The sequence below is a fragment of the Falco cherrug genome, chromosome 7 (assembly GCF_023634085.1).
Source record: "Falco cherrug isolate bFalChe1 chromosome 7, bFalChe1.pri, whole genome shotgun sequence".
Taxonomy (NCBI): Eukaryota; Metazoa; Chordata; class Aves; order Falconiformes; family Falconidae; genus Falco; species Falco cherrug.
In genome coordinates this window covers 19,260,528-19,285,146 of record NC_073703.1, presented here as the reverse complement: position 1 = coordinate 19,285,146, position 24,619 = coordinate 19,260,528, and the positions used below count along the sequence as shown (strand labels likewise).

The 24,619-nt window shown below is 39.1% G+C and overlaps 1 protein-coding gene across 9 annotated transcripts in view; it reads right to left on the bottom strand.

Moving 5' to 3' along the window:
* Positions 1-664: 664 nt before the first annotated feature.
* Positions 665-24,619, bottom strand: part of RNF111 (ring finger protein 111) — a 60,882-nt gene continuing 36,927 nt past the window's right edge. For 4 of the 9 annotated variants that reach the window (XM_055715464.1, XM_055715465.1, XM_027800082.2 and 1 more), the window contains exons 5-14: positions 22,857-23,054; positions 21,655-21,974; positions 20,501-20,756; positions 19,370-19,727; positions 16,322-16,447; positions 15,393-15,519; positions 6,280-6,372; positions 5,259-5,354; positions 4,273-4,400; positions 665-3,708 (exon numbers count right to left, since the gene is read on the bottom strand). In XM_055715464.1, the coding sequence (XP_055571439.1) occupies positions 3,591-3,708; positions 4,273-4,400; positions 5,259-5,354; positions 6,280-6,372; positions 15,393-15,519; positions 16,322-16,447; positions 19,370-19,727; positions 20,501-20,756; positions 21,655-21,974; positions 22,857-23,054 (1,820 nt within the window). In that variant the 3' untranslated portion in view covers positions 665-3,590. The remainder of the gene's footprint in view (positions 3,709-4,272; positions 4,401-5,258; positions 5,355-6,279; positions 6,373-15,392; positions 15,520-16,321; positions 16,448-19,369; positions 19,728-20,500; positions 20,757-21,654; positions 21,975-22,856; positions 23,055-24,619) is intronic. The other 5 variants (XM_014276993.3, XM_027800083.2, XM_027800084.2 and 2 more) reach the window with 5 other exon arrangements.

The window sequence follows — 24,619 nt, the reverse complement described above, 5'->3', positions numbered from 1 at the left end:
AGGCCCCGGTGCCGCGGGTGCCCTTGGCCGCCTGGCCCCCGGCTGGCAGCAGCCTCAGAGCCGGGGAGCCTGGGGGGGCTTACGGCGGCCGGAGAGCAGCCGGGTGCTCAGCAGAGCGTGGAGCCAGCCGCACGCCGCAGCAACTCCCTTAGGGTTCCCGCAGGCCGTGAGGGAGGAGGGGGGGCAGCTAGGACCGAGCTTGGTTGAGCCGCTGGGCCGGGGTTCGGGAATCCAACGCCACAGCAGCTGCCTAAACTGACATAAAGTTGTAATTCCTACTGCTCTGCGGTGGCCTAAACTGACAGAAAAGTCTAACTACGACTATTCTGCCACTGCCTCCACTGACAGAAAGGCCTAGCTACAGCTATTCTGCCACCTCCCAAAACGAGCATTGCATGTTTACTCGCATCACATCTGCACAGATTTTTTTATAACCTTCCTAAGGTCAGCTGTACTGAATTCCCGAGTATCCGGATGGTTCTGTTTACCACCGCATTTAACTGTGGCTAAGTGCTGATCCTTCAGAGCAGCTTTTTTTCTTGGGCAGCACCTGTAAGAACGCATGTATGCAAAAGAATTTTTACTAGACCAAGATTTCAGAGGGAACACAAGGCAAAAGGGGGGAAAAAAAAGCCAACTTCCATAAGAAACAGATTTTGAATGATACCAGTCTAACGTTTTATTTATTGCATACAAAAGGATTTCTTGACAATGGAATTTTATATGAAAAGTAATTTGATGCATACTGTTGAGAATCTTCAAAGTCAAAGATGCCGCAGAAAACTTAAGGCAATGCATCTAAGCGTATAAAGCACAGTAAGTGGTGGAAATTCTCCAAATCAAAAGCCTATTCTTTTTCCTTCCCTTAAATTATGGTTAAGCCACAACTTTCTGGAACAGAAGTAGGCTGCAGCTTTATTAGCCCCTGCAATAGCACGTAAGATCAGAACACTGCGATTCCTGGAAAATACGTAAGTGTTCAACATCACATTACAATGATATGCATACATTTAAAAGCAAGACAATATCAGTAGCAGTTATAAAACAAGTCAATCCATGGACCACTAAAATACCTCTAGTACCAGGCACCCAAATCAGGTGCATACAAGATTTCCTAAAAAGGTAAAATTAAAAAAAAATAATAAATAGTTCCCCCAAACCTGTGCTTCTTTGTCCTGTAAGAAAGTCAAAATAGATTCTACCACATACCCAGGGTCTCAATTATTTCAGAGGCCCCATTTGTTGGTTGTTTTTTTGTTTGTTTTGTTTCGGGGTTTCTTTTGTCCCATAACTCTCAAGTACCTTCTTGGAAACTTTTGCAAGTGAGTATCATCAGACTTCAAGCATCAATGGTCAACTAACATCCCTCCTTTTCAACAGTCACTGACAAACACAAAGTGTCTGTTCAGTCCTTCCAGTTATGTTTATTCATTTTTACCAATGCAGCTTCAACTTCATACTCACTTTTAAGTTTCCTACAGCCAAATGTTCAAGAAGCTTTACCATAAAACCATGTCAGGTTTTGAAGCAGTCAAATCACATGTTGCTTCTCTCCCATATCCCCCATCGTACAAGCACAAAGTGGTTTTCAGTTCAGTTTTAAGCAATGCAATTAAGCTTGACAACGTCCATTTATCACACATGCTGGAATAAAACCTCTCTCCACTTAAACCCTCAGTGCCAGAGGTGTTAAATTTGCTGCCAGCAATAGACACTGCACTGGCAAATGCTACTCCTAACAGATTAGGGGGAAAAAAAAAAAAAGAAAAAAAAAAGGAAGCAGCTTTAACCAGACAAAAACAGGCATCAAATTAGATAAGGTAATATTTATAAATGGGTCACTTTTTTTGTGTAAACATAACAGTTAATCTTCTAGGTTTACTGTAAACCATTTTACACTTAATCTGAATATGAAAGACAAAGACAAGAGAAACTGAAGGTATTTATTATTCAATCCACTTACAAAGCAGGTGGCTTAATGCAAGCTTATTGACATGTTTGTATATGATCCCCGAGGAACATCTTTTCCAAAGCGACAGTAATACTGTCTCAATGTTTTTGCACATTTGCATTTTGCAATGTTGAGCACATATAAATAAACTATAAACTATTCTATATGTGAAAGAATGTTGATGAGCAACTTGAATCCTGATGTGGATTAAAACCTCCTCCAAAGGCGAAATGTTAGTACATTATAACTTAATTCTATATACTATATTATGCAGCAAATCTTAACTATAGAAAATATTTCAATCAGTGATGGACTGTTGGTAATTTATAAAGAGGGTATCTATGATCAAGGCAAAAACTAGGTAACCACATAATTTGTGTCTAGTTTCTACAGAAATTTACAGGCTTTCAATTTACTAATGAAAAATAAAACAAGAGACAAGTGGATTTAGCTAACTTTATTAACTTTAAAACTAATAAAAATCCCAAGACAAGCCTGGAATCCTTAAAAGTTCTATGAATGCATGTATACCTGCCAAAAAAACCCCAACCCCACCAAAAAACAGAAAAAAACAAAACCCCTGCAGCTCTAAGTCCTTATTGAATGGTTTTATATTTAAAAAAAAAAAAAAGCCAAACAAAAAAAACCCCAACCCCCCCAAAACCCTTCAATGTGCGCAGATATTTCAACTTAAGTTAGCAGAAGACCAAACAGATTCTAAGCTCTTTCTCCATTTCCCTAATAATTCTTTCAATCTGCAAGTATCTAAAATCCAGCTAACTGAAATCAACATTTAGTGTTCACTAGAGCTGTTTCACAGCAGCAAAATATTTAAGTTAGGGATTCAAATTTCTAGACATAGGAAGAAAATGATAAATACAATCTGAACAGCAGTCTAAATGTTTTAATATTGACATTCAAATATATCTGCATTGTGCTGAAATTTTAAAAATGAACACAAAAATCCTATCAGACAAAAACTCTGGTGATGAGTATGCTATACGTATCGGTCAAACTGAATATAGTTCATATTCTGTTCCCAGTATTAAGGATGTTATTTGACTCAGAACTGATATTGTAAATATACAGCAGCCATTTTTTCCTAATTAAGGAATGTCTCAATACATAATATTATCCTTTTCTAGATGATCTTTATACATTTAAACTAAAAATATATGATCGATTAAATTAAGGAATCCGAGGTTAGTAATGAGTGAAATCATACTTTCAAAGCTTGATACTATGTAAAACAAACAAACAAAAAAAAAAAAGAAAAAAAAAAAAAGACCACACAATTCTACTTACTAAAGCAGCTAATCTTGCCTGCAAGTTTGGGGTCACAAAGCCCATAATATGTGCAAACAAATGCAATACAAGGAACCATGCAAAAATACAGTAATGAATTAAAAGAAAAAATGTAAAACCTAAAAAAAAAAAAAAGTTTTATAAATACACTGAAACTCAACTGTCTTCTACATAAACTGTAGGTCTAGCATTAGTTGTACCATATAGCAGAGCCAGCACTCTAGGTTCAATGCTTCCAAATCTGCGCAGGTAAGTCATGCCATCTTTGGTTGACTGCAGTACCAGGAAGGACGAGAGGGAGCGAGAGGGAGGACAAGAGTTTTGGAAAGCGGTGTCAACTTTCACTAGGCAGTTGAGCCTCAATGTCCACTCTGCAAATGGGGCACTTCTTGTTAGTAATCAACCACTGATCTACACATACCTGGTGGAAAAGGTGCATACATGGAAGGCGCCTGTCATCAGAACAGAAAAACATCAGTGTTAGTAAAGCACTTCTGTATCAGATACCTTCTGGGAAAACAGTCATGTGGGATTTGCTACTGAGGTGCTTATTGTTTTTGTATGTGCATGTTTTTCCAGAAGTTTCACTAGCCTTTCCAGCTGGACCTGCATTTTGTCTAGTTTCAAGAAGAAATGGATACAGGAAAAGTAGTCAAGCATCAGCTAGCTTCTGCTGTATCACACTGATTTAAACCTGTTACAGCTGAAGTAGCATTACTCCACAAAAACTACATTTGACAGTCCTCATTAATTCAGGGCTTGGGCTCATGTTATAAGACAGGCAGTCAACTTATGCAAGACCACAAGAAAATAACCTGCATTCTACCCAAAGACAATACAGACTGAACAATGCGTGTTTTTCAGTTGCAACTTGTTTTATTTATTGGCTCAATGACAGGTAAGTCTTTAATTGTAACTGTTAACCTAGGTATTGCAGAGTGTGTACCATGTTCAAGTATGGCCTCAAAGGCAGGACATTAACAGTACATTCTGATCTATTCAGTGGTACTATTTACCTGACATCTTCACCTTCCTCCAATATAGACAAACAGATGGTACACTTTTCCTCTGTGTCTTCTTCTGTTCCTTCCTCCCCATCTTGTTTGCAGTGCAGTTTCCTCTGTGAGAACCAATCAGTTGTTACCTTATTAGTAGAGATGACATTATTGACAAACTGAGTAAAATCTGTTTTGATACATATTCAACACATACTTCTTTGAAAACATTTTGTAAGATTTATTCAAATGTATTTGAGCCAAAACAATCGAGAACTAGCCCTTGGAGCAAAATCACAGGACATTTCAAATTTAACTACTGTTATGTGAATATATTAATTTCATATAGTTGCAACCAGTGCTTTTACTTGGAAGATATTTATACACAGACAATATTTCATTCATGAAGAGGCAAAAAAAAAAAAAAAAATCCTTTCAAACCTGGTATCTTAAGTCACTATTTATCAAGTGTGAAAGAACTCTACGTAAATACGGATGGAATTCTATCTTATGGTATAATAAGCTGTCTCTCAGTTGGAGTTTAAGTTGTCAAAATTCTGCAACAGATTCAAAAATTCCTAGTGTCCCAGGCTTCCTAATGTGATCAAAGGTTAAAATGATACATACCAAGCAAGTAAGCATCATGAACAATTTGTTGCAAAAATGAAATCTTACTTTATTTGATGGGTTATCACTGAAGTCTGTTGACAATTCAGCTATTACCAATAGTTATCTCACTGCTCACAAGGTTATTCATAACTGCTAGACAAGTTATTAAATCATATCAAACCACTTTTATTTACCACATTACTGTAGGTCTTTATCTAGGGACAAATTTTTAATTTTCTTTGTGAAAGAAGCGGCATTGTAAGCTTTGCCTACAACCCTTGAAATTGCAAAATAAGAAAACATGCACTCTTTGAAGCTGACACTTCTGGAGATTTGACATAAACATTATTACATTTTACAAAGAAATATGGACAGGCCACAATTTGGGAAATCCTCACCTTTTTGTATTTATGTGGATATGTGCATCTTTCTATAGTTCCCTGTGTTGCTCCACGATTAACATTGCCTAATCGTTCCTCCAAGTGAATCAGCTCCTAAAAAATTATCAAGGAATAAATAGTGTAAGAACTGTTATTTCAACTACCTTCAGCAAATACGAATTTTATTCTAACCCATTTGCAGAATGACAAACTCAATTCCCATATTATTCAAATACAGGCAAAACAAAAAGGAGTACGTTGTGTGGGAAAAGTGATGGGTTTCTGTAGGAAAATCCACACAACACTGCCCGGTATCTTAAGTTACAGGGAAACACTGCTATTAAAAAAAAAAATAAAAATAAAAAATCAGAAATTGTTTGTCAGCTAGGAATGGTTATCAGTATGTTCACACGTACTTGCGTGTCTAATGAGGAAAATACAATTAAAATGCACTACGTAAATATTTGCTTTCTAACAGTCATTAAGGCCTAGAAAAAAAAAATGCTTATGTTGAAATACAATGATTTATTTTTCTCCAGCAATGAGTTTATTAGAACCATGAGATGTCACTGAAGATGTTTTCAGTGGACTAGGTCATTAACTCTCTGCATCTGATAGCATTTATTTTCTCCTTTATTTTTTTCTTTTCTTCCCTCAGTTTCAATTCCTGCACTACATAACAAACAGGACAGCACTGTTGAAGTTGCCAAGTTTCACCCTCATTGGGAGGATCCTGGCATGGTTATTCAGAGACACCGCTACCTTCTACCGACATATCTAGTGACTACTACACCTACTACCAGGAGAGTGGGCAGAGCAGGATAACCACCTAAGCCTACATTGTCCAGGGCACCTTTTATTGACTGACTGCTCAATACACTTTTATCCCAGTCCACGACAGTGAGGTCATTCTATAAATAAAGGGTATTTTCTTTATGATACTTTTACATCTATATATAGAACTAGGTCTACCATACACCCTCCCCATATTCCCTCATGACACATTTTGACATATATCTAGTTTTATTCTATTACAAACCTCAAAATTGCCCCTGAAAGGGCCTCTGAATGATGTTCCATCCAATCCCGATGAAATGTAACGGATGTGAGGGTAGCCCGCCATGTCTGGTACCTATTCAAACAGCAGACGTTAAGTTAAACCTATTCAGAACAGTTTCAGTATTTTACTGTTCACTTTGTAAAATTTAAGATCCTTTTGCTTTTATTGAATCACTTATTATTTATACCCCTCAGCTTGAGCATACAGTTCCAACTGACATCGTAACGTATCACCACGCTGAGCTCTCTAAACATAACCAGAAGCAAAACAGAAGCGAGACTAGATCCTCTATTACAGTCTCTCCACATCTGCATTACATATTGCTTGGTCTCACCTCCCAGGTCTCAAAATCTCAACCAACTCTATATAAACTGCCATAAATATCTACCTATATTTGTAAACAAAACACCTAAAAGCTATGCATGAAGTTACAAGAAGGACTTGCTACAGGTTCTCAAATACAAATTTTTGGTACCGCAGAAGAAACAAGGCTAAAATACTCAGTCTGGAAAAAAACAGACAATATCCTTATCTTACTCAAAACAACTCAACATCTTCAGACACACTTCAAATTTACAGGCAGATAAAAAAAACCAGTAACACTCAAAACTCAGATCTAATGTCACAGGCAACTCTACATACACTCTAATTCAAGCATCCGCTGACTTCCTTGCATATTAAAGAGATACAAGCAGTGAAAAAAATAACCAGTGTCCAGTGACACACCTACAGCCACATCAAGAACCAGTGCTGTTCATACAGGAAAGCAGACCACCACCACAGCAGGGCTTCTGCAGTCCATTTTTACCCCCACATGGTGAACGAATAATGGTATTAGCAGCAATTTTTAAAACAGGTAAAAAAAAAAACCAAACGACCAGCAGATTCAGCGTGTTTAATCATGTAGAGCGTAACTGATACGAGGACTGTAAGCAGCAGTTCATCTGGAAATAACATGAAGTGCTTAAGTACTATCTTCCTTCCTCTGCTATCAGCTGGTAACATCTCTGCTGCTGCATGACAGCTCAAAATTCATCTCATGAGGCTGTCAACAAGTCAGACGCCCCAGACATTATTCATGAAGTCAGGTATTCATGCGTGGCTTTTCTTATTTCCAGCAAACACTTCTAAACTTACCATATGTAAAAGTGTAAAACTGAATTAATGCTTTGTGAGAAAGCACAGGCAGAGCCGAAGCTCCTTACATAACGTTAACAGGCCAATAAGCTACCTTTCTACATTTTTCAAATCCAGTCCAGTAATTTAAAGCTGACAGGGACAGAAAAGATTTCTCTGCCCTAAATACTATTTTTTTTCCAGAAAAGAAAACCAGAATATTTTAAAGCAGTTCACAAGGTGCTTGCTAAATGATGACCGTGTAGTGCCAATATAAGCTACAAATACAGTGACACTGTTAGTATTAGATTCTTACAAACCAGAGTAATAGAAACTGAAAATTTACTTTCAGACTACTTCCAGAATACTAATACAGGGAGTGCCTCTCTCACAAGCAGCCTAAGTATCTGTTGGTCTGGTGCTAATTAGAGCTGGGAAACAAGACAGGATGACTGCTGCAAAGTGCAGCACTGTATCAATTTAAAGATCTAAGTTGTTATGCAATATGCAGAGTGTATCTACAAAGATTATATACTAATACGTGGATTCAATACAACTGCAAATATAGAATTTTATATCACAAGATATGTATATTCATCTGCACACCTGAACACTTCCTGTAAATAACAATCTATTGGTGTCACAGGTCTGTAAACTGCAGCTGTAACAGAGGAATTTGGGAGAGCGCACTAAAAACATGGTAATTTGTAAAAAATACATTGTAAGAAATCTGTCTCAGATAATCAGTGATTTATGATCCATTCTCCACTGAAGTAATTCTACTTTGTCTTCCAGTTACAGAAAACCCATTTAAAAAACTAGGTTGCTCATCCAACTACGCACATAGCTCTTGTCACAGGTTTCTAACTAGGTAGAGAGCTGTCTGGCATCACTTGGAAGTTTCCACTGCCTGTTATGACATTGTCAATTGATTGCCTCTGCTCAGAGGAAAGGAAAGTCCTCACAAAACCTAACCCAAGTTTCAGGAGTGACTTTCATGGCTTGATTTTTTGATTCACCAGGATTTGGAAACAGTTTGTTGGAAAACAATGCCTCTGATAACAGAGATACTGCATCATTACAGGTGCTGGAAAGTCACAGGTGTACTGCTGTAATGCAAGAATTACAGTTCCAATTGCCTCAGAGATCAGAGCTTACCAGCTGCAGTGACATGCAGACAGGTCTCCTATTTGGAACAAATTCTGCTACTGGAGACTATTTAAGAAATCTACTAAATTTAACACTGCAAAACCAACCAAGAATTTCTCAAGAGTATATACCACAACAAACTACTCAAACAACAAAAACACTGGGTGGGACAATACATTTTCATGCTAATAAATGGGCCTTTATATTATCCTGATGGGGAATGGCATAAAAGCTCTGCAAAATTATCTGAACATGAATTATGTACAGGCTTTTTTATAAAATATGGTGAGAGTGCAGCTTACATTTCTGGCCAAGTAAAACACCGTCTTTTGAAAAAACATGTCGTGAAGAAAAAAAATAGCACTTCTATGCCTGCAGAACAAGCAGTCACTAACATAGCAAGATTTTTAACTAACTACATTTTTGACTACAAGCAGAAAACATGGGCAAGAAACAACTATCAGTAATGCCCAACTAAGAACAATCTAATTAAAATCCCTCTGACAGTTACCATCGAGCTTCAAATGCAAAGAGATTTCAGCTCTCCTGAAACATCTCCACACACAAACGTAGGTGTGATTTCAGGAAGTTTTCATATTGAACATAAGAAAAAAGGAAAGGCACAAAGCTAAGGAAGAAAGGGAAGAGCTTAAGGTAATGCCAGTCTGCACTAAGTGCTCGTATATATTCTTTTGGATACAGTCAAAGCAACCTACTCTGGACCTGCACATTCCAGTACAAGTTTGCTAAGAACTGTTTGCTACTTGTAGAACAAGTATCATCTGTTTTAGTTTTACACTTTCTTCTACTGACACCTCCCACTACCACAAAAATTTGCAGCAACTAAAAAATTCAAGGCTACATCTGAACACAAACATGCTGAAAGAGCTTGAAACAGCTAACCTGCAGGAAATAGTTTCTTCCTTGCTACCTTCCTTTAAACACCTTCCATCTTTCCAGGATCTTTTTGCCTTTCAGTTGCCACAGTCCATGAAGCAATTCTTCCTTTGCATGGTACTACTAATCTCGTCCATCCCAAGCTTTTATTCAATGGTTCACATCTAAGTATCTTCATACTTATATAAGATCTTCATACATAGTAAATAAATCCCAACACTAAGCTTATCCAGTTAACTGCTTAGGTTCACATGAATACCCAAAAGGAAATAAAGCTGATCAATTAATATCTTAAGCCAAAATCAAACAAGGAAAAGTTGCAGTTTTCATAAACACTGTGCGAAGGAACATGTGCTGCACAGCTAAAACCCAACCATATCTGTGTCTGAGTGGAACATAAAATGAGAGCTCTGCAACAGCCTATATTCTACCAAAACCTGAAGAACAGTAATTGATGTTTATATTAGGAAAAAAAGTAGCAGCTGCATTACAAGAGTGCCTTTCCTTATTTGAAAAATGCAGTTAAATTTAATGCAGCTAATCAAGGCTATTTCAAACCTAAACTTCACCTTGAACTATAACAGCTACCTTAAGTTACAGCCTTAAGGTAAGTGTTCAGATACTTTACAGCAAGTTTGTTGGCTTTTTTTCTATGGAACAATTGCAGCTCTTAGAGCTGTGATACTTGTATGACTACACTCCGAGTGATGTTACTCTGCCCAGCACACACCTACCATAACATACTGGGGCCTAATGGCCTATACCTCCAAATCCCTCCCAATTTTTACAACCTAGTGCAGAGATGGCCTCAACCACTTGATGAGTCAGTCAACAGTTAAAGGAACAAAACAGGAAGGCTCTGAAATAAAAAGGGGTGGACAGCATATGAAAGCCTCATGCGTAACACCTGAGAGAGGTGAAGTTCCCATAAGTAACTTTTTTTTTTTTTTTTTTTTAAATCATGATCCAGAGATCTCCCCCTGACTGACAAGCTGCAGTCCAGGTTCACAAATAAATTAAGAAGTCTTCTCAAGGGTTGCATCAACCCTATTGATATTTATTACACCATAGCTAGCAAGCTGTAAAGTCCAGAAAATTCTGCCCTGCCCCCCCAGCCAATTCACGATGAACAAGACACTATTCAAAAATAGGCAGAAGAAGCTGGAGTCAAGAGACTGGAACAGCATATCCCAGGAACTTCCTAGATTAACAGGTAGCTGAAACAATTTGAGAGGCACATAAATAGCTTCCATTATTTTAAGATATTGGTAGTGGGTTTGCATGGGAAGGTTTTGGTAGTGGGGGGCTGCAGAGGTGGCTCCTGTGAGAAGCTGCCAGAAGCCTCCCCCATGCCCAGTGGAGCCAACACCAGCTGGCTCCCAGTCGGACCCACCGCTGGCCAAGGCCGAGCTAATCAGCAGCGTTGGCAGCGCCTCTGGGGCAGCATATTAAGAAGGGGGGAAAAAAAATAAATCTGCACCAGCAAGAGAAGGGAGCGAGACTTTGGGAGAGCAACAACTCTGCAGAGACCAAGGTCAGCGCAGCAGGGGCAGGCGGTGCTCCAGGCACAGAGCGGGGATGCCCCGGCAGCCCGCGGTGAAGGCCATGGTGAGGCAGGCTGTGCCCCCAGCCCGGGGGGTAACGGGGGAGCAGATCCCCCCCAGCCCGGGGAGCGCCCCACGCCGGAGCAGGCGGTGCCCCAAGGGGGCTGGCACCCTGTGGGGCAGCCTGCGCTGGAGCAGCTCCTGGCAGGACCTGTGGCCCCGTGGGGAGGGGAGCCCGGGCTGGGGCGGGTTTGCTGGCCGGGCTGGTGGCCCCCCGGGGACCCCACGCTGGAGCAGTCTGTGCCTGCAGGACGGCACCCCCTGGGAGGGACCCGGCTGGAGCAGCGTGTGCAGAGCTGCAGCCCATGGAAGGGCTCACGCTGGAGAAGTTCATGGAGGGCTGTCTCCCGTGGGACGGACCCCGCGCTGGAGCGGGGGCAGAGTGTGAGGAGGAAGGAGCGACAGAATCAATGTGACGAACTGACCGTAACCCTCATTCCCTGTTCCCCTGCGCTGCATGGGTGGAGGAGAAAGAGAAATCAGGAATTAAGCCTGGGCAGAAGGGAAGAGTAGGGAGAAAGGGGTTTTCCTCATTTGTATGGTAAGAAAACTCATTTCCCCAAGTTGAGTCTGTTTTGCCTGTGACAGCAATTACCAAGTGATCTCCCTGTCCTTACCTCAACCTGCAAGCCTTTCTATTTTCTCTCCCATCTGGTTGAGGAGGGGAGTGATAGAGTAGTTTCGGTGGCACCTGACATTCAGCCAGGGTCAAACCACCACAGATAGTTTTCTGTTTTATAAAAGGTAAGACACATTTGTTGCTTAAATTTTAAATAGTCAAAATTCCAGACCAGCTGTAGCTAGTTATTCACAAAACAAAAGTATACTGAGTTAAAAGGCACAAAGGGTATACTGCTTACTTCAGGTCTATATTCCATTCAAAATTCTCTGTTTACTGCTGAATAGATCATTTTTCTTCTTTGACTATGAAAAGGAGAAGATGGATGGGGGAGAAACAAGACCACCTAGTTTTAACCTTTCACCCTACACTCCATTGAACGACAAAGAGGAACAAACCCAATTCATAAAAATAACCCTTTCTTTAGCAGAGCAGATTTAAAATATAAAGCGCCGATTTTCTTTAAAGCGTCTTAGTAACTAACTCATATTCAGAGCAAAGTCCTGTTTTAAAGCAGAACTAAATTAAATTTCTCAATGAATGCCTGCAGACTTTTGAAACTTTATAGCAAATTACACTAAAAAAAACCACTTTGACAGAAGATGTTTCCTCAGTACGTACATGGCATTAAAGCAATAATGATGGGAACACAAACTACTCTAAGCCAGGGTTACACTTAAGGTAATTGTGTTAAATTGAAGAGGGGAGCAGCCTGATCCTTGTCTAGATATGAAGCAAGCTCTTTTTAACTGCTCTTCATCTAGGATTCCTCCTGGAGCATCATTTAAACAGGTTAAAAGTTTTTTCAACTGAGCTAACAAAAAAGGAGATTTTGTTTCCCCCACCCTTTATGTGGACTGTCAAACCTGCTGAACACTAATTATCTCCCCAACATATCTCTATCACTTTGTCTCCCCGAGGATTAGAACAGCAGTCTACATATTCCAGCACTGACAAGATGATTAGTTTATCTGCATCTAATTAAAATCTGAAATTGACACAGAGTACTAGTGACATGAAAACCCAAATAATCCATTATGCCCTTTATGGTCTGGCAGTAGTTTGAAGGGGTTTTAAGACTCCAGACAGAACAGACAGAAAAAACACAAACTGCCTATTAGCTAGCATGCTATTTCAGAAAGTGGACTCCACACAAATTAATTTTGTAGTTCAGCTACTGCACGACTTACTTTAAAAGACCTCCCCCCGCCCCTCCCAGCCCCCCCCCCAGAATGGAGATCATCAACATTTGATGACACCTGCATCAAGAATACAAGTAATGAGGCTTATCAATTGCTAATTAGTACCCTCTGTACTTACTGAAAGAAAGCACTCCTCTTAAAATTAACCACTTAGCAGAGGGACTCTAATCATGGTTCAGCCTCTCCTCCCTGGCCCCTGTTCCTAAAGTTACAATGAAAAAACCCAGGTGACAGCTGCAATTAATTTGTTGCTCTTCAGTACAAACTAAAATGGCACTTTTAAAAAAATATCCAGTTTAGTTAGATTAAAAACTTGACTGAATATTTACTCTGTATTCCAAGTCAATTTTGCTGAAAGATCTGCTGTACTCACATACATGCAAATGAAGAAAACTTTGGCTTTCCTTACTGCCACAGAAGGGGAAGAATCATCAAAATACGTTTGTAATGCTTTGAACTTATTGTATAGATAACTGTTAGCAGTGCTCTAACCTGCCTTTATGTTCTTCTAGTGTGTATAACCTGAAAACGCTTCAGCTTAGGCAGACTCAGAACACAACTTCAAGTAACACTTGATCTGATCATAACAAGGTACTAAACACATCCCAACATTTGAGGAAGTACTGCTTACATCAGTCTACACACTATAAATCACGCTGTCCGTACAGTGTATACAAAACCTCAACATACAAACAACTTCAATTCAATTTCATCCAGAGATCCATGAATTACTGTTATGCGGAGTAGATACCCCTACACATGCACGTTTCTGTGCAGTTGAAGAACCCTATTTCATCTGACACTTTTATCAATTAGTAACAGCAGTCACTGAGCAGAAGGACAAGTTTATCACATTCAGGAAATACTTCTGGAGATTCTCTGTTACATCTTTCTTCCATTCTACTGCGAAAAAGAAGATAAACAGCAGGGTCCTGACTACTTGCTTGTGTAACGTTTTAGTTGTAGGAATACCCCTATGAAAGCTAAACAGTCAAAAGTTTCTAATCATGCTGGAATACAAGGATGAGCTGAACTCTAAGAAACCTCACAGCAATAGTGGAAATAAATCCCATAACCAACTTATTAGCCCTGACAGAAAAAGAGATAAAAATAGGCATGTTTAACTCCCTGCCTCCTAATGCAACCACAGTTCCCTGAACTATTGAGAGGGCCCTTTCTCTTTGAGAATTTAAAAGAATGGATGTTGTCTGTTACAGTCTAACACAAACTAAATGTGAGAGGCGCAAGCCATTTTTCATCCACTTGAAAAAAAAAACAAAAACCCCTGACACCTAACTGGAGAAGAATGCAGAAAATCTTAATCTTGAATAGATGATGCACAGGAGATAAGGTTATGCAGTAAGAATCTTGTGGGCTACACAAAAATACCAAATTCTACAGACTGCTCTAGAAAGTCTGTGATAAGTATGCAAGTTGTGCATCAACAAAATACCAACCCTGATATATCAGGAAGGTTCTTAAGGATTATCATCATGTTTGTTAGCAAATAGCAAGGAACAAAGAATGCAAAACCAGACTATGCAGAGACAGCTATTACAGTATTGGTTGTAAATTTACAGTTCAATCCCTAGATGTCAGTTCTGGCTACTAACAGAGGAATTCTGGATGGACAAGACTTGCAGGTTGATATTTAATTAAAATTTTATGGATGATCCCACAATTTTTATTAGATTATCTTGCTTTAAGAGGGTTAAATAACATGGGTTAGCCACACAGAATATCACATAGAAACACTAAACATACTCTGTTAAACTAAATTTGTGTCTTTGTGAATTTTCATTAAACAAAATTAAGGAGTATTCTAAACAAACCTACAGACATTCTTTCAAAAATAATACTCTGTAGAAGTCAAGAGTTACACTGATTTTCCTTGGTTTTCTACTGTAGACTGAAAAAAGTTAAGTGTAACAAGGGACTAGTTCACCCTCACACTTCCTGTTGCTTGTAACACTTAATGCTACAAAATTATGTATTTTATCACACCGAATTAGTTCAATGAACATCAAATATTATTTGAAAATAACCGAATCTCTAGATGGAGTTCTAGCTGTGCTATATACACACCTTAAAAATAAAGCACCAGTGCTAATCCTCATGCACTGGGTGGAAAGTTGGTACCTTTAACAATCCAAAACTTATTTAAGAACCACCTGAACTTTAAAAATCAGATGCAGAGGGTCAATGCATTGTAATGCAAGTGACAATTTAATTCAAATATGTTTCATTTTACAAAAGCTGAAGTTAGAAATGTTAGTGGCCTATACTGTTTTCTCTTATTAAACAACGAGCCTGTTCTAGTTCCCTCTCTGGGAGCAACACACAGTAACACTGCAGTATTTTATTTTCCTCTTCAGTTGAGCCACTGATGTTTACAGCAACGTACATGTATCCAATCAAATGCAGTAAACCTCAAAATAACTTCCCTGGCAAATAAAATAATTACAATGACCAATGACCATCATTTTTTGTGAGCTATCTCCTTACCATTAGAGGAAGAGCTCCTATTTGCAAGTGATGAAGTCGAGGAGGTGCATGGTAGTGGGCCAAGTGAGGATGCAAGGGCCCTGGAGGGTAAGTAGCTGCAGTCACACCAGCTTCAATTCCCAGTTCCCTGTCACATGAATGAAAGCGGCATTACAGTAAAGGTACATCCTGACTCCCAGATACAATTCCACTGCTTTGGAAAGCACACAACACCAGCACAGCTACTGTAACAGTTTTACATTAAAAAAAACCAAAACACTAAACTAAACTTATCTAAACTTTGCTAAAGAATTCTCTCAGTCCTATCATAACTTAGTTGTTTTTAAATCAGCTGTGAAGATTTAGTGTGATAAATCATAAGAGACAGCTCCACATTTATTGTGCCCAGGAATATGATCAGTGTGGAGTCTTTTCTATAGCTCACAGTGTGGGAACAGCAGCTGTCATGCATGCACCTCTTCCCTAACAGTAAGAAGTGTCTTTTTATTTTTTAAAATAATAAATATATTATGAAACTTAAATGTAAGCTTCATGAGTGGGCCTGACACAATGTTAAATAAGTTCAGACAAAAGGGAGACAATAAATTGGTAACTCAAATCCAAACCTCTACTGTACAAAAAGCATAAATATAACAACAGTTTTCAGCAACGTTTTACTTGCCTATTTTAAAATCAGTTCTTGAAATAGCTACCTACAGTCAGTAAAACTCAATTCCATTTTACAAGCAATGGATAAAAAAAGCTTAGAAATACATTTAACATAAAGAGTACTCAAAGCAGTCAAAGCTATATCAATGTCTACAAATTTTCAAGTCCAGGTGCATGCAGCTTTTCCTAAAGTCACAGACAATATTATCAGCACTGTGATCAGTACATTATGGTCTTTTGTCCTGAGTACCAAAGAACTAAAATAGTATCTGATCACTAACCAGGCAGATCTCTCTGGGGCTTGTCGAGGATGGGAAGACATTGTCTGAGGCACATGAATGTGATGCCCATGACCATAATTGGGATGCATTCTGTGAGGGTGCGGAGGAGGCCTCTCATGAGCACGTCTAAATGACATGAAACAGAAACAGTTAATTTCACATACTTGTTAGTATCAAGAAAGCAACATCCATCATCAAAATGTTACAGATTGAATTACTGGAATGTGTTTAAACTAAAAAAAAACAAACAAAACTCCCCATACAGTATTTTAATTTCAACTTTAGATACAAATTAGAAAATAATTATAATACAGATTTGATATGCAAAGACAAAGCCAGCTTCAGCTACTGTGATCTGCCCTTCACTTAGCAGACATGACTACAGAAGGACTGACAAAGTGTTTAATCCAAACCTCAAAATGCAGGTAGGCAATTAAGGCCACCTGACAGTCACGTTGAGATTCAGAGTCATTCACAGATATGCCATGGTTTATTTCTAGTCAAACTATTACCAGCAAAAGTAATCAGGGGAACCTTGATACACTAATCAGAGGACATTCTCCTTGGAACATGTCTGCGTCACAGCTCAAGTAGTAAAAGCACACTGTTTTTCTTCCATGCCAGCTGGTACAGAACAACTATGGCTTTCAAAAAAATCTTCAAAGAAACCTGCTGACTGACTTCTGTTCCTTTACCACTTCCCAGTTACAGGAAGAAATCGACTGATATTTTCGTTTTCATTGCTTTCAATGCATAAAAGTTTTTTTCTATTCAACCTAGAAACTTGGATTTTGCCAAAAGTAGCACACTCCTCAGATTCAGTACCACTTTAAACCACCTGATAAAGCAGACCAGACAAAGTTACTTAAGAGGACGCTATTCTCTGTCAGGCTTGTATAAATTATGATAGAAGTACTGGTTTTCTACAATGTACAGACCTATCAGCAGAACCTAGTTTCACCTCCCTTCAGTTTATCAAATAGCTACCGGGAAAAACCTAGAAGGGCATACTTTAATGAAAAAAGCCACCACAGCAAAATGACTTCCATAATTCCATGAAAACTGAATGTCATGTAGGCCCATTTTTCCTCAAATGAGCCTTAATTTAAAAGAAACACATTGGAAACTATTTCTATGAATGTAAAACTCCTAGGCTGTCTATACCACAATCTTAGTATGAAGTGGGTGATCAGATTTAAAAGAAACAGAAAACCCTTATGTTGCATAAATGCAGCACACCCTCACACATCACATTTTGTGGCTGATTCCAAGCCCCTAAAGAAGTTCCAGCTGTCGTACCCATACCTGAGACATGACAGCGAGGACTCTAGCCATTCTCTACTTCCAATCCTGAAAAATTCCTACATTGTTAGACAGAAGGTACAAGCACTAGACTATCCCATGTCCTCTTTCTAGAAACACCACCTTAAGCGCACTTTGAGATGCTGGGACACGGAACCAGAAGGAGCTGCAAGTCTGCTGGCAGTCTCAGTCTGTGCATTAAATAGCAGAGTGAATGTACACAAGTTTTGGGTGGTCAGATTTATATTAGGTTGGGTCAAGACACTCACAAAACTGATTTTGCACGTAATTTGTATGAGGATTAGAGGGAAAGAGATAGCCCAAGGGCAGGCAGAACAATTTCATAAGGTGACAAAACAAAACTATAGAGCAGAAACCTCGCTGAGCAAACTGACAGTCTGACCTGAGACTGGTGACTTCACAGAGAATGTCAAGGAAGAACCTATCATCGACATCTGACTACAGTTTCTATACATACAAAGAAAATCCACTAGGCTAAGAAATGCCAATATTCACATTTCCGATCCCAAAACTACCAAAAAGTTTCCAGAACTGGTGAGATAGCTACCACTACTACTTTTCCTTAAAACGCTATCTTGCTGTCTCACATTCACTGGCTTGAATGTTCCAAAATTAATTTTTGGGTATGACTGCATAATCACAGACACACACAAGCAGTGTGCTGGTGCATTTAGGTTAGGGTGTTTAGAGGTTACGCCATTTGCATAGCAAAGGTTACAAAAGAACACGTACAGGTTCAGACTGATCAAAGTTTTGATGACTGAGGAAGCAGGGCTATATCTGACTTTCCTGGGGGGCAGGGGAGGGAAAGTCTGTCCGTGCCACTTTGTGAGCAGTTACTGTCTATAGGTATTTTTATGAATGACATGGAAACTGCCTCAAAAGTTGCAGTTAAAGCAAACTTGTTCAATTATTAACTTCTAAATCAGTTTTAAGTTAGTTACCAGCAGAATCTGCGTAACAAAGTTAGGAACAACAGCTAGAGAGCTCATTCTTAAATTTCTCTTGGATATTTAAAAGCTTTATCTCCAGAATGAAAATCAGCTACTTCATGATTGAATACGAAGCCAGTGTTGACATGATTTCTGTTAATACTAGTGTCATGAATCTAGCTTAGCAACAACAGTAGCATCTCTTAAACAATTATCACCAAAGCTACATCTCAACATTGGTCACATTCTCTTACAGGTACTACTCAGTCTTTTCCTTTTCTTCTAAAGACCAAGGCATTAGGTAAGTACCTAAGGTTAAATCTGAATTAAACCTGATAAAGAGTCTCTTAGAATAACTCGTTCACTTTATTTTAAAGCATTAGTTAGGTAAAAAGAATCTTAACAGCATCAAACAAGGCAAAACAAAGGAACATGTGTCAAGGAACACATTTGAAAGGAGCTTATGGTGTACTTTCTAGGATGTCCAGTTTGAAGAAGAATTCCTGCCTGTTATCTGGAAGATGAGTAACGGGCAAGAGAAACGTAAGCTCCCCCTCCATGCCCCATTTGTGCCTTACCTGGAGACGCTACTGAGAAATGTAATGGAACACGTGCAAGTCTTAATGCTCACATGACTGTGACAGGATGTGTAAAGACACTTCTTACCATGGTTTAACACTTAACAGTTCCTAACCATGCATTTAACAGTTTGAGATTCACATGCAACATTTTACAAACCTGAGGGAAATGAACTATATGTTTAGATATTGCTCTGAGTACATTTGTGACATACGTTGGGTGTTGCATCATTCTTCTTCTCTGGACCTCCATCCTCTGGATCACTTCATGAGGATGTAGCCTCTGTGCTGGAGGTGCTGTTGCAGGGATGTGATGGGATATAGGCTGGTGTGTTGCAGGAAGATGCTGTGGTATTGGAGCAGCTGCATTGGCTAAAGGATGAGTTGGTGGTGGAGGTGGAGGTGGCACAGGATGAGAAGATGCATGAGAGGAGATTGAAGGATGGAAGGGATGCACTGGATGAGGGATAACATAATCTACTTGAGGTGGAGGCTGTGGCTGTGGAGGAGGATTTCCATGAGAGTGAGGACATGCAGAAGCTTGATGATGGAGAGGTCTGGTCAAAGAAGCATCTGCAATGAAAACATCAAGTGCTTTTAATTTGGTCAGCAACAGGTTTTGAGTTAAATTCATTTAAAAAAATATCTTCACACAAGTGCTTCAGTGTTATTACACCTGTGGCCACATGTGAGTATGTGTTTATGCAGTTTTTAAATAAAGTGATTCCAGCAATATACTGTGAAAGGAACCCACACTTCCTGCAGCCAAAAGTATTCCACTTGCCAATGTTGGTTAACCACCACCCCCCCCCCCCGCAAAAAAAAAAAATATCTGTGTGATGCGTGCTGGTAAAGGTATATATGGTAAGAAATTTTACTCAAGTTTGTTGTTAATCCTTAAAAAATTCAATCCTCTGCCCCGCCACAGTCTGTAGAGACAATAAAATCCAAACCCAAGAAATCATAGTCAGACAAATGAGCTGACTGAGCTTCCTTTGGCAAAACTCACTGGGGGAATGGGACAGGAGACACACCAAGGGGAAAGAAATAAAAAGGCATTGCTAAAATACAAAGTAGATCAAAAATATTTTCATAGTAAATACAGTTTTTAAAGTCTGAATGTTATTAAGGTCACTCAAAAGCAAATATTTTAACTTCATCTTGATCCTGTTCAAATCCACTACACAAGCTGAACTGTTTTGTTTCTTAATACGCATTTTGCCAGGCTAGCTCCAAGATCGAAGCAAGCAGCTAGTGAGAGTTTTCATAGGTTGCCAGGAAGCTGTTTTCTGTTATTTAGTTGGTTCCCCACCCCCCACAGGTACCCAGTACTTATCAGGACTTACAAGGAGAATGCATATAATGCCGACAGGAAGAGAGCGATGCCTGAGGAGGAGGCTGTGGCTGTGGCTGTGCAACCATACTCGATCCATACCCATCTATTGTTATGGACTGGCTTGGGCCAGCACCAGCCTGATGCCCATAAATTGCAGTTCGAGATGAAGAACCAGGACAGCAGGGGTCAAAAGCAGATGTTCCATGAAAAGCACCACTTCCATGACTTCTTATACCACTGCTGCTTAAGTCTACCGGCAATGCCTGCTGTGTAAACAAACCATCCTTTTTCAAGCCCTTTTTCAGACATTGAAAACAAAGTCACCCTCAAACACAGTGTGAAAAAAAATAAATACTATCATAAGCAACTGGGATCCAGATTTTAAAGTTTTAAGGCTCAACTCTGGAATATTCTTTAAACATGGTTAACATTCCTTTTTCCTATATTTTTAAATCTGGTAAGAGAGACTAAATTCATTACATCAGACTGAAATACCCCACACACACACCCCCAGAAGAAAAAAAAAAACAACACACCACCAAAACCCCTATGATGGATTAATCACTGAGTGTATGGGAGCTCCATGCCTTGAAAAATTTGGGAGGAAAAAACAATCTTTCGTGTTTTAGTTGTGCCTAATGTATTACACTTAAAAGAGAAACCAGATTGACAGTGTTGCATGTTGTAAATTAAGTTTGCACAGTACTGTTCTTACTTATAACCGTATTATTTTAGAGCTGTGATTTTAGTCACTTAAAATCTCAAAAAACGCTTTTAGAAGAGTAACCAATTCTTTTATAACTTTCATAAGCAGAACATTAGACTTGATTTTTTCTTGCTTTAAGGCAGCTCAATTACTTGCACTGCACAACTGCTATCACAGACAGTTTATTTCAAGGTATTTATGTTTGATTTGCTTAAACAGCCACTTACAGTCAAAAAGAGGGGATGTCAGCTGTCAATGATTACTTGTTGGATTACGCATTTGTGTAAAATTTCAAATTTTTGTGTCCATATATTTTAGCTCAAATTTTTCTTTTAGTTCCCTTCTATAATGCCTGCTACAGAACAAGAGAACAATCCACCATGCAGCATCCTATCCTATTATCTCCTATCTCTAACAACTGGAAATCTCAAAGAGAAAGTCACAAAAATTAAACCTGCCTGGTCATGGTAACTGGTGCCAGAACTGCTGCTTGCTCCACAAGGTGCAGGCACTGGAGGAGGCCTCTCAACAGGGCAGCTGGAGTCACTGAATGAAGGAGACAGCGGAACAGCTGGGTGAGGGTTGTGGTGGTGGTGGTGGTGATGTTGAAAGTGGTGGCCATGCTGCTGAAAGCAGCTTGTATGCGGGTGCCCCAATGCATGATGAGTCTGTGAAGGTCCTCCACAAGGAGAATGCTGAGGGCAGCACGACGGTAACCTTGGCATGGCTGGAGGGCCAGTTTCCAGTGTTGTATTAGATGCAGTTCTTCTTACATCATCTTGAAGATAAAGAAAGTTAATATTGAAGTGAAAGAAATTAGTAAAGCTGACTACTATCAGACAGTGTCTTAAACCGAAAAAAAAAATTAATACTGTACTTCACAATTAAATAATTAACCAACTGAAAAACAGAGCTATACTAAACCAAAACCAACAGGATATGAAAAGATTTAGCTATGCCAGCTAAATGAACCAAAGCTGAATGGTTGGGGGGGATGTACTCATAGAAACCATTAGAGGACATGAAGTGACACTTGCCTTATTCCACCAGTTTAAGACATATTATCAGTAGGGAAAGGAGGAAAGATTGTCCCTGTGGTTAGTCTGCAGAGACCTTGAATTCTTGTACAACTGTGGTCATTTCAGGCTTTTCATACCTCACTTGACTTGCAGATTAGGGGCACAGCACCCACGTTTCAGAGATGATATGAGTGCTACCTGCCTGTACAGCTCTATTATAGGTCAGTATCTATACAGGCCTCTATAAATGTGCTTCTAGTGAAGTAATCTTCAGGGGGAGGTTCAAGGACTCTCTCTGTATCCTTCACTTTCTTACAATACACGCTAAAAAAAAAAAACCACCGCTGTAGCACACTGCAATTAATCCTTAATTCCCTGTGAATTACCTTCTACCTCCTCAATAAGCGAGGTATAACCCAATCATTCCAATAAGCAAAAGCAGAAGCCTCCAGCACAACTTCCTTCATCTCCGGGGAGAAATCAATGACCTTTTTCAGGTTCCTGTCGTCTCAACTTACTCCTGTTACATTCAGTACTAGAAGTTCACACGCCATCTGATCTAGAGAATGCCAATTAGCGTTCTGTACGCCCTTTGGACTAGGGGGCAACACAAGAGGTTAGAAGGCTCTCTTATTCTGTACCTCCAGCTGAAGGACCAGCAGTGCCGCCACTGGGAAGACTAGAAGTCGTCTCTGGTGCTGCAGAGGGCTGGCCGTTGGAGACGTTCGGAGCTGCATCAGAGGCCTGCTCTGAGGTAGACGTACTAGAACTGTTACTGGAAGCAGAACTCACAACCTGTGGCTCCACTCTAGCTGATGTGGTTGGCACAACTGTTGGCTCTAGCAAAATAAAAAAGCTTTCATGTTTAAGCTTTAAAAGCTGCTGGGGGTTTTATTGTTGTTGCTGGGTTTTTTCATTATTTTGCAAAAGAAATTCTCAATTCTGGTCTTACCAGATGCTAAGAAAGTCTGAACACAAAAGGCTGACATGTAGAAAAGTTAGTGCTGTTTCACTTGGGAGGTGGAATTTATCTTTTTTTTTTTAAATTTTAAAATAAACTCAAATTTTAAGAATTAATATAAAATCAATTCCCAACCAAATCCGACACATCAATTTTTTATTTACTGAAAAAATTACTACTAGAAATGAAATTAAGTTACTCTGCTACTTCATGATGAAAACACTTGCTGAAATCTTTCGCAAATCCACAGGCAGACTACTTTATTACTACTCTTACCTTTTTTTAAAGCCTACAAAGCACAGAAAAACTTTTAGATAACTATCAAAGAACAGCTTAACATCTAAACTAGCAGTACTGCTTTACAAACCAATCATTCTAGACACGTATTACTACTAAAGGCTATAGCAAAATAAACTTGGTTGCTAGTCTCAATACACAGTAAAAGCAGATTCATTAAATCAAAATTGAGACTTCTGTTAAAAGTATGTACATGTTCATTTTGTGTACTGTAAAGGTAATAGTCAGCAATGTATGTAATTGGATCCAGGGAAATACACCAAACACTTGATAAATCTTGTTCTCTACTACACAGTTGTAAACAGGTTAAATTTTATAAACCACTTGGTGGTATAATTCGAACTCAGTTTTGAGAAAGTAAGTCTTTGACTTAAGTTTGACATTTCTCTCTAATTACTGACAAGGCAATGACATAACTAGGAATATGAGATACCATAAAAGGGAATATAATCAGAAACAGCTCAGGTTTTTTTTAGTAAAAATGTCTGCATGGGTATCGGGGAAAAAAAAGGCATCAAGACACTTCAAATACTTCCCTTACACAAAGTCTCAAAATAAAATATGACTAGTTTTCAAGATTTCTCTCTACATCTAGTAGGTATATCATTAACTCAGTGAGCAAAAGAATAAATGTATCTCCCTTCTTGCAAGTCTTCCAATTCATCACATTAAAAAAACATGACCCGATACATACATTTAAGTTCTTTTGGATTTTCACGATGCATTCCAATCTACTGGTTTTATTTAAAGGCGCATTTTTGGGGAAACATATTAATGATCAAATTCAGAAAAAAACCAAGTATATAGGACATGTATAGCCTAACATTGATATGTGATCACACAGGACGTAAGACTGGATGCTAATACACTCTGAAAGCAACCCTGCAGCCAGGCAATTCTAAATTCTATCAGCCTCAATCACCCTGCCAGCCTGGTACTGTTTTGAGTCACCATCAGCAATACAGACAGTTCCGTTTCTACTCTGCAAAAAACAGTAAAAGCCAGTGGGCCTGGTCAATCTCAGACTACTAGCCAAGAGAAACTGAATTCCAACACACTTCACAGGCAGTAACCCAGGAAGATAGATGGAGGTATTACCCTTAATGCTCATGTAAGTAGGTAGCAAAGTTTTAAGACCAGTAGCTT